Source organism: Girardinichthys multiradiatus, chromosome 1, assembly GCF_021462225.1.
Source record: "Girardinichthys multiradiatus isolate DD_20200921_A chromosome 1, DD_fGirMul_XY1, whole genome shotgun sequence".
Lineage (NCBI taxonomy): Eukaryota > Metazoa > Chordata > Actinopteri > Cyprinodontiformes > Goodeidae > Girardinichthys > Girardinichthys multiradiatus.
Window position 1 is genome coordinate 48,274,693 of NC_061794.1, and position 15,928 is coordinate 48,290,620.

General features: G+C 49.2%; 1 protein-coding gene across 4 annotated transcripts; it reads right to left on the reverse strand.

Moving 5' to 3' along the window:
- Positions 1-1,804: 1,804 nt before the first annotated feature.
- On the reverse strand, positions 1,805-15,140 carry abt1 (activator of basal transcription 1). 4 transcript variants are annotated; one of them, XM_047379864.1, is made up of 6 exons: positions 15,022-15,075; positions 14,518-14,615; positions 12,058-12,373; positions 9,069-9,244; positions 2,233-2,418; positions 1,805-2,149 (listed from the first exon to the last, which is right to left on the reverse strand). In XM_047379864.1, exons 2-6 carry the CDS (start codon positions 14,566-14,568, stop codon positions 1,970-1,972), a joined length of 909 nt encoding a protein of 302 aa, XP_047235820.1. In that variant the 5' UTR covers positions 14,569-14,615; positions 15,022-15,075; the 3' UTR covers positions 1,805-1,969. The 4 variants fall into 4 exon arrangements, with proteins under 4 accessions (XP_047235820.1, XP_047235804.1, XP_047235828.1 ...); XM_047379848.1 differs by lacking the exon at positions 15,022-15,075 and adding an exon at positions 14,686-14,976; XM_047379872.1 differs by lacking the exon at positions 14,518-14,615 and having other exon boundaries at positions 15,022-15,140.
- Between the last annotated feature and the right edge of the window lie 788 nt (positions 15,141-15,928).

The window sequence follows — 15,928 nt, forward strand, 5'->3', positions numbered from 1 at the left end:
GATACAGACAGAAAACACCTGCAACCTTTAACCTTGAATAATAAACACTCATTGTATAAAAACTGGACTATATAATACTAGAGGCTACTGTTATGTTTTTTCTAACTATCATAACTAAAAACTAATAATCAATCTATAAGCAGCAAAGTCCCAAATATATCTTACTCTTAGCTACTAATAATGCATTTACATTTCCACAGAGTAAATGTTAATGGATGTAGCTCCTTTAGTCGTTTCATCTAGAAAGAAAGAACAGATAAACTCTGAGCCAGTTTTCAAGGTTAGAGTCTGAAAGAGAGAACTTAGAGTTAGTCACAGTAGAAGCTCAGTCAGTAGCCATGTCTAGGAGAGAGAAAGGGTTAAACACTAAAAGACAGGGCCATGTGGATCATCTGTAGAAGGTGAGCATTAAGTTGTTGGCAGCAGCAGCTCGGACAATTCCCCTCTCCAGAAAGGTGTCACAGGTAGACACAGAGCCAGGCCAGGTGTAGCTTCTAGGAAGAGAAAAGAGAGAACAAAGTTAAAAGTTGAAATAACAGCAAATAATGCAAAATTGGAGAGTAGTATGAGAATGTAGTGAAGAGGGTGAAAGTGGTCATTATGTCCTCCAGCAGCCTAAGCCTATAGCAGCATAACTACAGAGATAGTTTCAGTTTATTTATTTATATAGCGCTTATTTACAACATTGTCGTCTCAAGGCACCTCACAAAGGGTCCAGAACGCCGGGGAGGCCAGACGAAACCACCGAGTGCCAGAGCCCGGCCACCCCAAAAAGAGCCACGTGTAGGGGCACTAAGTAAAATAATAAACTGATTAAGTTTGTCCATCTAGAGCCCACTGATAGCCAGTTATACTAAAAACCATTTGATTTGGCTTTCATTTTCATATCTGCGCTGATGACACACAGCTCTATGTTGTCAAGTCTCCTGATGATCTCTGACCTAACTGGCAGATAACGTCCTTCAGTTTTTAATTATACTTCCCAGCCATTCAGAGACAGAAACTCAGACCCAAACTTTAAACCCTGGCAATGAATCCTTCAGTTTGGGTCGAAAACCTTAGGCTCATATTTGACTGAAACTGAAGTTTCACAAACCACAGTAAAAATGAGACAAAACCTTGATCATCTGAAGAGGATTATCAGAGAGCAACTGTTCCTCTCCCAGCCCAACGCAGACTTTAGTTCAGGTTTTTAGAGCATGCAGAACAGGTCATTGTAAGGTTCTGCATTCTGGTATTTGAAAGAACTTTAGCTCCATAACAGCTACTTCAGACCTCAGCTGCAGGGATGCTGATGCGGACCAGAAAGCCACTTCCTGCCCACTTTAGAAATGGTTTTGTAGTTCTCTTAATGGCAGTTAAAAATATTAATGGTTGTAGCCCACCATATTTATCACAGGTCAGTGTGGTTTGTAAAGCCCTCAGTGAAGGTTCTGCCACATCCAGATGCAGTTCTGTTGCAAAGTCGAGGAAGCTTCCTGAATCTGAACATATTTCCCGTTTTCAATACCTGAGGCCCAGGAGTTCTGCAGACCCAACAGCTTTTATTTCAGTGACCAGAGGTCCGGATGATTGACACCGCAGCTTTGCTTTGGACACTGTTCAGTACCAGCAATAAATCTGGGAGAGGCTGCAGATGTGACCTCATCCAGGGTTGTTGGTGTGTGAACTGCACCTCCTGCAGGCAGGTCGGTGTAAAAGTGATATCCCAGATTGGGTCCAGCTGTAAACCAGACCGCATCGAGGCTTCAGTTAGATCCAACATCTTTGGATTTCTGACGACTCCATATTTTATCAGACAAAATGAAAGTTCAGCAAACTTTATTTACATCAAATAACAAAAAGTCAAAACACTGACAGGAGCAGTGGGAGGAGCCACCCAATGGCCCTGCCCCTTCCTGTTCTGACATCATGTGTAGTTAGAGAACAGGAAGTGTTTATTGTCCCCATAGAAACAGGTGTCTGAGCTTTACTCTGATTGGTTGGAGTTAAAAATCTTAGCCAGCAATGAGATGTTTGATTGGCTCTCCAACTGTAGGAGGTGGGCTTTATTCAGGTGTTTCTGGGTAATGGAGTCTTTTTTCTTCTTCTTTTTCTGGATCTCCTCCTCTGTCTGGCGCTGGGTGAAGTCCCACGTCTTCTCCTCCACCTGAAGACCACAAAACAGTTTATCTGTCTGTCTCTCATTAGTTTACCTGTCTGTCTCTCAACCTGTCTCTCAGGTGTATTTACCTGCTGTCCATCTCTCTGCCTCTTCCTCCTCAGGTGTTCCAGGTGTGTGCTCTTCTCCACGTTGTTCAGATAGAAGTTGGTCTCCCTCTTGACCTGGGAGACTTCAGCCCGGAGTCTCTGCTGCAGCACTGTCTGTTCGTAGGCCAGCCGCTCACTCAGGTGAGTCCACTGGAACTTGTGCAGGTACTTCAGAGAGACACAGAGACGTCCTTATCAGGTCAATGCAAACAGATTCAGCTTCAGGTGGTTTCAGTCACCATTTAAGTGAGATACTCCTCAGAAACCACTGAGAAACCAACTGGAAGTTCCTCCAGGAACCATCAGAGATCCAGAAAACAACACCTTTTCACAGCAGGTATAAAGATAAATGAACACCACATCGGGCCAGTGGCTGATAGATGACACCAACTTCCTGTGGTCACTCACATATCTGCTCAATGAATTCTGAGTTTCAGTAACGACCAGCTCAGGCTGGGTTCAGGATCTGGTTAACTATAGAGGATCTTCAAAACAGTCAAACGGGCTTTTAATTAGAGCCAAATGGGACCCAACATCTGTGTTTAATGGAAATAATTTAGCTCATCTATATGCAGACGATACAGGTTTTATATGACAGCAGCAGATTCTCTTCAAACTATGTTTCATCTTTTTCAAACTTCTACTTCATGCCAAAAAGATTGGAAACATGTTCCTCCACACATCTGCGGAGGTGAAGACTCCAGGAACACCTAAAATACTGAAGAACCAACTTTACTAACAGACCAACCTGTTTCAGCTTGTAGCCTTTAAGGCTGATGGAGAAGAAAATGTTATGGTCAAACCTAGTTTGATCGGGTGAAGGTTTGGACCTCACAATGTTCCTATGCTGTTTAGAAGTGTATGAGCAGATCAACGTGGCACCTTCAGACATCTGGAAAGGGATGATTTTCCCATGATGTCACACATGTATTTGAAGCGTTGCCTTAAAATACATCCACAGATCCTCCTCCATTAACCCTATCAGAAGCTTTCAAAGCTATGACATCATTATCGAAGTTTTAACAAATTGATGTGTGGTGTATGCAAACTTCAGGGCTTGCAGAAAGTAAACATATTCTCTGATTTTTAGCAAAGAGAAATAATGTTGATCCTAACTGACCCAAACAGGAAGAGTTTATTATGATTTCATAACAGACAGAGATGAGTTTATGATGTATGTAAATATCTGGTCTCAATTATAAATAAATAAATAAATAAATATAAAGCTGCAGACCTCAGTGTTGTTTTTCTAGAAATCATTGAAATGTCCTTTTCTGGTGTGTTCAGCAACAGAATGAAGGTTTAATAAAAAAAAAAATTCCAAATATCTTTGATAAGTTTTAATTTTTCACATATTAAACTCGAAACTACCAATCAGAAGCCAGCTTCGGTGCAGTTAGCCAGCCCCATTTTCTTCTTCTCTGTTTCCGTTTGTAGCCTCAGCCTGCTGGACCCCTCACCCCACCATCATCTCTCCTTCGCCCCACTCAGGATTCTTGCCAGCGCAATAGTGGGACGTTACACTGAAAACTGTCACCGATACGCTGAAATTAGGCCGATATGCTCATTTTTATGCTCGTGGTTCCTTTCACCATGTGCGCTACAATCATAAATATTCCTGGTGAGAACCCTGCCACAGTCACCCTGCCTTCACCCCACGGTCACCCTGCCTTCACCCCACGGTCACCCTGCCTTCACCCCACGGTCACCCTGCCTTCACCCCACGGTCACCCTGCCTTCACCCCACCGTCACCCTGCCTTCACCCCACGGTCATCCTGCCTTCACCCCACGGTCACCCTGCCTTCACCCCACCGTCACCCTGCCTTCACCCCACGGTCATCCTGCCTTCACCCCACGGTCATCCTGCCTTCACCCCACGGTCACCTTGCCTTCACCCCACAGTCATCCTACCTTCACCCCACCGTCACCCTACCTTCACCCCACGGTCACCCTGCCTTCACCCCACGGTCACCCTGCCTTCACCCCACGGTCACCCTGCCTTCACCCCACCGTCACCCTGCCTTCACCCCACGGTCATCCTGCCTTCACCCCACGGTCACCCTGCCTTCACCCCACAGTCATCCTGCCTTCACCCCACGGTCATCCTACCTTCACCCCACCGTCACCCTGCCTTCACCCCACGGTCACCCTGCCTTCACCCCACAGTCATCCTACCTTCACCCCACCGTCACCCTGCCTTCACCCCACGGTCACCCTGCCTTCACCCCACGGTCACCCTGCCTTCACCCCACGGTCACCCTGCCTTCACCCCACGGTCACCCTGCCTTCACCCCACCGTCACCCTGCCTTCACCCCACAGTCATCCTGCCTTCAACCCACCGTCACCCTGCCTTCACCCCACGGTCATCCTGCCTTCACCCCACGGTCACCCTGCCTTCACCCCACGGTCATCCTGCCTTCACCCCACGGTCATCCTGCCTTCACCCCACGGTCACCCTGCCTTCACTCCACAGTCACCCTGCCTTCACCCCACGGTCATCCTGCCTTCACCCCACGGTCACCCTGCCTTCACCCCACGGTCATCCTGCCTTCACCCCACGGTCACCCTGCCTTCACCCCACGGTCACCCTGCCTTCACCCCACCGTCACCCTGCCTTCACCCCACAGTCATCCTGCCTTCACCCCACCGTCACCCTGCCTTCACCCCACGGTCATCCTGCCTTCACCCCACGGTCACCCTGCCTTCACCCCACGGTCACCCTGCCTTCACCCCACGGTCATCCTGCCTTCACCCCACGGTCACCCTGCCTTCACCCCACGGTCATCCTACCTTCACCCCACCGTCACCCTGCCTTCACCCCACGGTCACCCTGCCTTCACCCCACAGTCACCCTACCTTCACCCCACAGTCATCCTACCTTCACCCCACGGTCACCCTGCCTTCACCCCACAGTCATCCTACCTTCACCCCACAGTCATCCTGCCTTCACCCCACAGTCACCCTGCCTTCACCCCACGGTCACCCTGCCTTCACCCCACGGTCACCCTACCTTCACCCCACGGTCACCCTGCCTTCACCCCACAGTCATCCTACCTTCACCCCACAGTCATCCTGCCTTCACCCCACAGTCACCCTGCCTTCACCCCACGGTCACCCTGCCTTCACCCCACAGTCATCCTACCTTCACCCCACCGTCACCCTGCCTTCACCCCACGGTCATCCTGCCTTCACCCCACGGTCACCCTGCCTTCACCCCACAGTCATCCTACCTTCACCCCACAGTCATCCTGCCTTCACCCCACAGTCACCCTGCCTTCACCCCACGGTCACCCTGCCTTCACCCCACAGTCATCCTACCTTCACCCCACCGTCACCCTGCCTTCACCCCACGGTCATCCTGCCTTCACCCCACAGTCATCCTACCTTCACCCCACCGTCACCCTGCCTTCACCCCACGGTCACCCTGCCTTCACCCCACAGTCATCCTACCTTCACCCCACAGTCATCCTGCCTTCACCCCACAGTCACCCTGCCTTCACCCCACGGTCACCCTGCCTTCACCCCACAGTCATCCTACCTTCACCCCACCGTCACCCTGCCTTCACCCCACGGTCATCCTGCCTTCACCCCACAGTCATCCTACCTTCACCCCACCGTCACCCTGCCTTCACCCCACGGTCACCCTGCCTTCACCCCACAGTCATCCTACCTTCACCCCACCGTCACCCTACCTTCACCCCACGGTCACCCTGCCTTCACCCCACAGTCATCCTACCTTCACCCCACAGTCATCCTGCCTTCACCCCACAGTCACCCTGCCTTCACCCCACGGTCACCCTGCCTTCACCCCACAGTCATCCTACCTTCACCCCACCGTCACCCTGCCTTCACCCCACGGTCACCCTGCCTTCACCCCACAGTCATCCTACCTTCACCCCACCGTCACCCTGCCTTCACCCCACGGTCACCCTGCCTTCACCCCACAGTCACCCTGCCTTCACCCAACAGTCATCCTACCTTCACCCCACGGTCACCCTGCCTTCACCCCACAGTCATCCTACCTTCACCCCACAGTCATCCTGCCTTCACCCCACAGTCACCCTGCCTTCACCCCACGGTCACCCTACCTTCACCCCACCGTCACCCTGCCTTCACCCCACGGTCACCCTGCCTTCACCCCACGGTCACCCTGCCTTCACCCCACGGTCACCCTGCCTTCACCCCACAGTCATCCTACCTTCACCCCACAGTCACCCTGCCTTCACCCCACAGTCACCCTGCCTTCACCCCACGGTCACCCTGCCTTCACCCCACGGTCACCCTGCCTTCACCCCACAGTCATCCTACCTTCACCCCACAGTCATCCTGCCTTCACCCCACAGTCACCCTGCCTTCACCCCACCGTCACCCTGCCTTCACCCCACCGTCACCCTGCCTTCACCCCACGGTCACCCTGCCTTCACCCCACAGTCATCCTACCTTCACCCCACAGTCATCCTACCTTCACCCCACAGTCATCCTGCCTTCACCCCACAGTCACCCTGCCTTCACCCCACCGTCACCCTGCCTTCACCCCACCGTCACCCTGCCTTCACCCCACGGTCACCCTGCCTTCACCCCACAGTCATCCTGCCTTCACCCCACGGTCACCCTGCCTTCACCCCACAGTCATCCTACCTTCACCCCACAGTCACCCTGCCTTCACCCCACGGTCACCCTACCTTCACCCCACCGTCACCCTGCCTTCACCCCACGGTCACCCTGCCTTCACCCCACGGTCACCCTGCCTTCACCCCACGGTCACCCTGCCTTCACCCCACAGTCATCCTACCTTCACCCCACAGTCATCCTGCCTTCACCCCACAGTCACCCTGCCTTCACCCCACGGTCACCCTGCCTTCACCCCACAGTCATCCTACCTTCACCCCACCGTCACCCTGCCTTCACCCCACGGTCATCCTGCCTTCACCCCACGGTCACCCTGCCTTCACCCCACGGTCATCCTGCCTTCACCCCACGGTCATCCTGCCTTCACCCCACGGTCACCCTGCCTTCACCCCACAGTCACCCTGCCTTCACCCCACGGTCATCCTGCCTTCACCCCACGGTCACCCTGCCTTCATCCCACGGTCATCCTGCCTTCACCCCACGGTCACCCTGCCTTCACCCCACGGTCATCCTGCCTTCACCCCACGGTCACCCTGCCTTCACCCCACGGTCATCCTACCTTCACCCCACCGTCACCCTGCCTTCACCCCACGGTCACCCTGCCTTCACCCCACAGTCACCCTGCCTTCACCCCACAGTCATCCTACCTTCACCCCACGGTCACCCTGCCTTCACCCCACAGTCATCCTACCTTCACCCCACAGTCATCCTGCCTTCACCCCACAGTCACCCTGCCTTCACCCCACGGTCACCCTGCCTTCACCCCACGGTCACCCTACCTTCACCCCACCGTCACCCTGCCTTCACCCCACGGTCACCCTGCCTTCACCCCACGGTCACCCTGCCTTCACCCCACGGTCACCCTGCCTTCACCCCACAGTCATCCTACCTTCACCCCACAGTCATCCTGCCTTCACCCCACAGTCACCCTGCCTTCACCCCACGGTCACCCTGCCTTCACCCCACAGTCATCCTACCTTCACCCCACCGTCACCCTGCCTTCACCCCACGGTCATCCTGCCTTCACCCCACGGTCACCCTGCCTTCACCCCACAGTCATCCTACCTTCACCCCACCGTCACCCTGCCTTCACCCCACAGTCATCCTACCTTCACCCCACGGTCACCCTGCCTTCACCCCACAGTCATCCTACCTTCACCCCACAGTCATCCTGCCTTCACCCCACAGTCACCCTGCCTTCACCCCACGGTCACCCTACCTTCACCCCACCGTCACCCTGCCTTCACCCCACGGTCACCCTGCCTTCACCCCACGGTCACCCTGCCTTCACCCCACGGTCACCCTGCCTTCACCCCACGGTCACCCTGCCTTCACCCCACAGTCACCCTGCCTTCACCCCACAGTCACCCTGCCTTCACCCCACGGTCACCCTGCCTTCACCCCACCGTCACCCTGCCTTCACCCCACGGTCACCCTGCCTTCACCCCACAGTCATCCTGCCTTCACCCCACAGTCACCCTGCCTTCACCCCACAGTCACCCTGCCTTCACCCCACGGTCACCCTGCCTTCACCCCACGGTCACCCTGCCTTCACCCCACGGTCACCCTGCCTTCACCCCACGGTCATCCTGCCTTCACCCCACGGTCACCCTGCCTTCACCCCACCGTCATCCTGCCTTCACCCCACCGTCACCCTGCCTTCACCCCACAGTCATCCTGCCTTCACCCCACAGTCATCCTACCTTCACCCCACGGTCACCTGCCTTCACCCCACGGTCACCCTGCCTTCACCCCACGGTCACCCTGCCTTCACCCCACGGTCACCCTGCCTTCACCCCACGGTCACCCTCTCTTCACCCCACGGTCACCCTGCCTTCACCCCACGGTCACCCTGCCTTCACCCCACGGTCACCCTGCCTTCACCCCACGGTCACCCTGCCTTCACCCCACCGTCACCCTGCCTTCACCCCACGGTCACCCTGCCTTCACCCCACGGTCACCCTGCCTTCACCCCACCGTCACCCTGCCTTCACCCCACGGTCACCCTGCCTTCACCCCACCATCACCCCGCCACACCACAGCTCCAGAGGGTTCAGTTAAGCTGCCTGCAGCTGGACCCTGGCTTTGTGAGACAGACTTCCTTTGCATATGAAATATTAACATATTAATGAGCCAGCCAGCTGTGATAGGAGGTGTTTCCAGGCAGAGGAGGGAACCAGGCTGTACCTTGATGTTCCACAGGTCTGAGAAGAATCTCTGGCGCTTCCTGGTGCCCATCGGCGTGTTGTGGAGCGACAGCGCCACTCGCTTTGCCACTCGCTTGTCTCTGAACTCCACCCAACCTTCAATGAAGTCACACCTTCTGGAGCCAGACTTCTTCCTCTTCCTCCTCACCTGGCGGTCTGCAGGATTAATGTAGACAGGTTATCAACCAGCAGGACCTTCAACAAGAGTTTAATGCAGCTTCACTCTGGACCTTAGAACTGGGCCAGAAAGGATTTCTGAAGATATTTTATTCTCAACAGAGGCAGAAGGAGGCTAGAACAGTCCTCTCCTGCAGCAGCTATAAGCTAGGTAGCAGCTCATGGTAATGCTAAGTAAACATTAAGCTGGATGTTTCCACTCTTAGTCTGGTTTGTCAGCTGAACTAGGTACCGGTTAGCCGGACCTACAGGACTACAGGGCTTGTTGTTGGCAGGTCAGCTGAAGTAAAAACTTCAGTAAGTATAAATTGCTCTGATGGCAGCAGCCCGAACCCAGGACACTCGGTACCGTGCGGGTGTCAGAGATGAAAGGATGACAAATATTACATCTACTTTTTGTATTATTTTTTTATTATCGTCTTATTTTAATAAAAATAGAATAAAACAAAATACTCACGTTAATCTGCATAAAAATAAAAAGCACATCTAACCTTCCTTCTAAATAACAGATGATGTTTTCTACTGGGACAGATATAAGGCAATTTAGGATTTTTCAGCTGGGAACCAAAAGACATGGAGAGGGACACTTTTAGAAGGACGCACGGCAGGTGTGCCACAGAGCACCTGATTCTTGCCGAGACGTGGGTAAGTTTTAAGGAGAAATATTCTCCATTTAGCAACAGTGAAGACGTAAGTGCTTCACTCTGTGTTCATTAGCTGCTGGTAAATTACTAGTTCCAGTGAAATGGGATTTTATTCTGAGAAAATATGGGCCTGGGAGCATTGCATGTATGAATTAATGATTATTATTTGTGTTGGTTAATTATTTAATTAATTTTATGCCACTATATTGTACTTTTCCTATTATGTCTCTTTTTTGTTTTATGTGAAGCACTTTGAATCGTCTTGCTACTGAAATGTACAATAAATAAACTTGCCTTACTGTAACATTCATGATGAAGTTATGATAACAGAACAATTTCATATCAGAATCGGCTTTATTAGACCAGTTGGTTCAAACAAGCAAGGAACTAACCTGGGTTTCTTGTTTTATATCCAGAACCCACTTTTAAAGATTAAAATGCATGTTTTTGAGTGGGAGGCGTGGTCTAGTCCAAGTCTGATGTATTCCAGCAGTTTATATTCAGTTTAAGTTACACAAACTGCTAAAAATCTGGTCAGAAATTATCGAAGGAGAATCAGGATAAAATCTGGATTTTTACAATAAAACAACTATGACAAAATATTTTTATCATATTGCCCAACAGGAAACATCTTGAATCTGATCGGGTTTTATACTGGTTCCAGTGCCTAACCAGAGCCGGTTCTGGAGCCAGTTCTTTACAGGTTCTATTAGAGAACCGGTTTGGCTTCCTACAACCCACAAGTCGGCTCAGAACCACATCACTGTCTCACTAAGAACGTATCAAGCAGTAAATGTTTGGACCTCTCTGTTCTAGAAGAGGATCATAGAACAGAGAGAAGATGCAGAATTTATTCCAAAGCAGAATCTGTAGTATTCATGTAGTACCCATCTGTAGTATTCATGTAGTACCCATCTGTAGTATTCATGTAGTACCCATCTGTAGTATTCATGTAGTACCCATCTGTAGTATTCATGTAGTACCCATCTGTAGTATTCATGTAGTACCCATCTGTAGTATTCATGTAGTACCCATCTGTAGTATTCATGTAGTACCCATCTGTAGTATTCATGTAGTACCCATCTGTAGTATTCGTGTAGTACCCATCTGTAGTATTCGTGTAGTACCCATCTGTAGTATTCATGTAGTACCCATCTGTAGTATTCGTGTAGTACCCATCTGTAGTATTCGTGTAGTACCCATCTGTAGTATTCATGTAGTACCCATCTGTAGTATTCATGTAGTACCCATCTGTAGTATTCGTGTAGTACCCATCTGTAGTATTCATGTAGTACCCATCTGTAGTATTCATGTAGTACCCATCTGTAGTATTCATGTAGTACCCATCTGTAGTATTCATGTAGTACCCATCTGTAGTATTCATGTAGTACCCATCTGTAGTATTCATGTAGTACCCATCTGTAGTATTCATGTAGTACCCATCTGTAGTATTCATGTAGTACCCATCTGTAGTATTCATGTAGTACCCATCTGTAGTATTCATGTAGTACCCATCTGTAGTATTCATGTAGTACCCATCTGTAGTATTCATGTAGTACCCATCTGTAGTATTCATGTAGTACCCATCTGTAGTATTCATGTAGTACCCATCTGTAGTATTCATGTAGTACCCATCTGTAGTATTCGTGTAGTACCCATCTGTAGTATTCATGTAGTACCCATCTGTAGTATTCGTGTAGTACCCATCTGTAGTATTTGTGTAGTACCCATCTGTAGTATTCATGTAGTACCCATCTGTAGTATTCATGTAGTACCCATCTGTAGTATTCGTGTAGTACCCATCTGTAGTATTCATGTAGTACCCATCTGTAGTATTCATGTAGTACCCATCTGTAGTATTCATGTAGTACCCATCTGTAGTATTCGTGTAGTACCCATCTGTAGTATTCATGTAGTACCCATCTGTAGTATTCATGTAGTACCCATCTGTAGTATTCGTGTAGTACCCATCTGTAGTATTCATGTAGTACCCATCTGTAGTATTTGTGTAGTACCCATCTGTAGTATTCATGTAGTACCCATCTGTAGTATTCATGTAGTACCCATCTGTAGTATTCATGTAGTACCCATCTGTAGTATTCATGTAGTACCCATCTGTAGTTCCTATCTGTAGTTTTTATGTAGTACCTTCTGGTTGCAGAAAAATGCGTCCAACCTCTCCATACGCTGACAGAAGGTTCCTCAGGTGTTTGGGGCGGAGCCTTGGAGGAATATGGCCCAGGTAGACGATACCTGGCACACACTTCCTGTTCTCCTCCTTCTTCTTCTCCTCCTTTAGCTGATCACCATCAGCAGCAGCAGCTCTTCTCTGGTCAGTGGTTTCTTCCTCCTCCTCCACTGGGCTCTGAACGCTTGTCTTCCTCTGCTCATCTTCCTCTTCTGTTCTCTGGCTGGTTGACTTCGTTTGCTTCTCTTCTTTCTCTCGCCTCTTCATCTCTCTGATCTACAAGCAGAGAAACATGTGACCTCAAGTGTCCAATCAAATCAATCAATCGTTATTTCAGCACTGCTGAGACAGTAGCTCCACCTTGTGGAAACACTGAGTTTAACTGGGAAAACATCTCATCCTGATGTTTCATGTCTTCAAACGTTTCTTTAACCTCTGACCTTCAGTGTTACTTCTACAAAATCAGGAAACAAGACAATAATGAACCTGCTGACTGAAGTCTGGACTTCTAGAAAACAGAAATAAAATCACTGGAATCAGTTCTAAATGAATTGACTTTCTCAGACAACCAGGAAAACATCTTGAGGAGGAACCCAAAAGAACCCAGAGTGCCAGGAGGTTCCAGGTTACATCGTCCCTTCCCTGTGGTGTTTTCCCACAATTCCAGGGTACATCCACTGTAACATGAAATACATCATGGATCAGTTCAAGAATTGAAGCAATCAGGGAGAAATGTGTGGTTGTGGTTCTGATACAGTTGGACCAACCAGCTCTAATTTAGCAACACGTTGCCTACAGCTTGGTTAACAAGAAGTTCATCAATATCTTCAAAAAAACGATCTGAAGGTCCAGGCATCTGATCAGGTCAAGATTTAGAGTAAAACTCAGACTGAAGGAGCTTCTGCTGCCTTTAACTCTTTTTCTCAAAAATGAGAAGGAACAGCAACAAGCTTCGTCAAGGAACTAGTCTGAAATAGGAACAAAGCAAAGCAATCAAAACCCAACCAGAGGAGAAGTAGCACCAGGTTTAAATCAAAAAGGTTAGAAAGGTTTGGTTGGAAACTAACAACCTCCCTTAGCACCACAGGGTGCATGGACAGTTAACTCCTTCTGACAGGAAGTCAACAAGACTTATGGAAAGCACATGTGGGCAAGTTACAACGCTCAGTCCAAAGCTGCCCCACTGACTGAGCCGTCTTCAGAACCTTTTGAAGGATCAGCTGTTCACTCAAAGGCGTGTGATTGGTCCAGTGTCCTAAAGCCAGTCCAACAAATGTTCCTCAGCAGGAAGGCTGTCCCAGGCTCCAAGCAGCCAATCATGAGGCTGTGTTGCCATACCTGAATCTGCATAGAGGAAAACTGCACCACTGCTGCCAAGGCTAGGAGCCATTACATTAACATAGAAAGTACTCCTGGTTCAGTCTGTCTGCTCTGTCCTCTCAAACCCCCAGCAGCTGGTTCTGGTTCTGCTGGAGGTTTCTTCCTATTAAAGGGGAGTTTTTCCTCTCCACTGTCGCTACATGCATGCTCAGTATGAGGGATTGCTGCAAAGTCAGTGACTCGATCCGATCTGCTGGGTTTCCTTAGAAACCTTTTTACCAACTGCAATAATAAACTAGCCTTGACTGCATGTTTTCTAACTAGGACTGAACAGGAACCAGAGTGGACCGCAGGTTCAGCTACCTGGTCTGCGAAAGCGCGCTTACTCTCTCTCTCATTCAGCAAGTATCCAGTTCTTTGAAAGTCCAGGATCTGGAATTGAGCAGAGGGAGACGTGGAGTCCTGCACCAGAGACTCCAGAGGGTTCTTCTTCCCAACCTGCAAGTTTCAGAAGGAGTTCAGGAACGCAGGTCTTTGTGCCTTCTCTGGATCTGGATCTGGAGATGGTTCTGGAGATGGTTCTGGAGTTGGATGGCTTCATCTTGGTGGTTGTTGGAGAGTCTGGCTGTACATTAATAAACTGCTTCCTGTTTCCTTTTAACTTGGGGCTAATGTTGGTGGCGCTGCCAAAGCCACGACTCAAACACGGCCAGAGAGATGGTGGAGGATTGTAATCTCCGTTACCAAGGAAACCACAGTGACATGTTCACTAGTATTATGGAACGCTTTGCTGCGGCCATTTTTAAACCTCTTCTTCTTGCCTTTTGACCTGGTATAAGTTGTTCCTTTGTGATTTTCTTCATGTCGTCTTTTCTTGTTGCTACTTTAACTTCCATTTTATTCAAACTTTAAATCGTTTTGTTTTAAATTGAAATGTTTCTTTTATTTATTTGAATCTTTGATTTTATTCAGCTTTAGAATAAAGTTGGCTCAACACGTCACATGTACCACTCTGACCCAAAGGGACCATCATGGATGCCTACAAATCCCTTATAAGGAAATTGTTCCGCCCAACAGACCGGTCCTGAAGAAACACACACCTGAAGATGAAGTGGTTCCAGTCCGGACCGCTCCACCAGATGATCGTCCATCAGAAGTCTATTCTCACATATCCTGGTCACAGAACCAGTCCGAAACTCTACAAATAAGAGCAACATGTCTCGTTTTTAGAGGAGGATCTGAGTTTTACCTGAGAAGGTGCTCCAGACCTGCCAGAAGGATTTCCAGTTTCATTTGTTGAGGTTAATTTCCTCTTCATGTCGGAGACGAAGCTCCGAGCTTCTCAGTTTCTGCTTCAAACATTGAACATTTCAGCTGCAGCGATGAAGCAGCTTCTGGTCAACCAGAGGAACACTTCTGATTTGAATCAATCAAGAAGAATCTTTCATCCACTAAAACCTCCAGATAAGGCTGAAGGACTTCGTGTTGGATCCTCAGAACAGTGTGGTTCTGACACCCAGACCCGAACTGAACCTCATGTTGGATCCCCAGAGCCCTCAACGTGGTTATTATTAATAAAGATAATTATAAACGGATCAACTGACCTGATAAATCAGCCGCAGATCAATTCCTCATCAACAAACCGCTGCGGAGTCACGTGGAACTAGCGTCGCGTCCAAATGACGTCATTGAGCCGCGCGATAAACTGCCAGGCAGCTTCCGGTTGTCTTTTCAAAATAAGATGGAGCTTAAATAATAAGAATAATAAATATAAATCTACCAACACATTTGAAGCTATACCAGTGGCGACAGTTTCAACGTCATCAACCGGAGCTTAAGAAACATTTTCCCTTGGTCAGATAAAAGTTATTCATGAAGCATCTTCAGAGAGCTCCTAACGTGAGGAGATGTTCAGAGCAGTGAGGAGGACCTTTAGTGATCCTAAGAGTGTCTGAAGCAGAGAAGATGGAGGAAAGACAGAGAGAAAGGAGAGATCTTCTCCTCCAATGAACAACAGTGAATGAATAAAACGCTACCAGCTCCATGGTGCAGAGATCCACCTCCTAAACAGTCGAGTCAATGAGAACAGAAAGAGAGCCTGATCTCTTCTCCATCATCTGATGGGGAAGCAGCATCAGAATCAGGGACTTAAAAAAGCTCAACAAGCTGATAAAAAAGGCTGGTTCTGTTCTGGGGACTCCTCTGGAACCTCTGGAGATCATTGTGGAAAGACGGATTCTTCATAAAATGAAGAACATTATGGAGAACTCTGAGCATCCTCTTCATCAGACTGTCCTACAACAACAGAGTGTCTTCAGTCAGAGGCTTCTTCAAATCTGCTGTAAGACGGAGCTCTACAGGAGATCCTTCCTGCCCACAAACATCAGCATCTACAACGGCTCTTTGAGGAAATATCATAATATGAGCTACAACAACATTTAATTTACCTTTAGGATTAATAAAGTATTTTTGAGTTGAATTGAATCTACTGGGAATGTCTGTTGGTTCCCA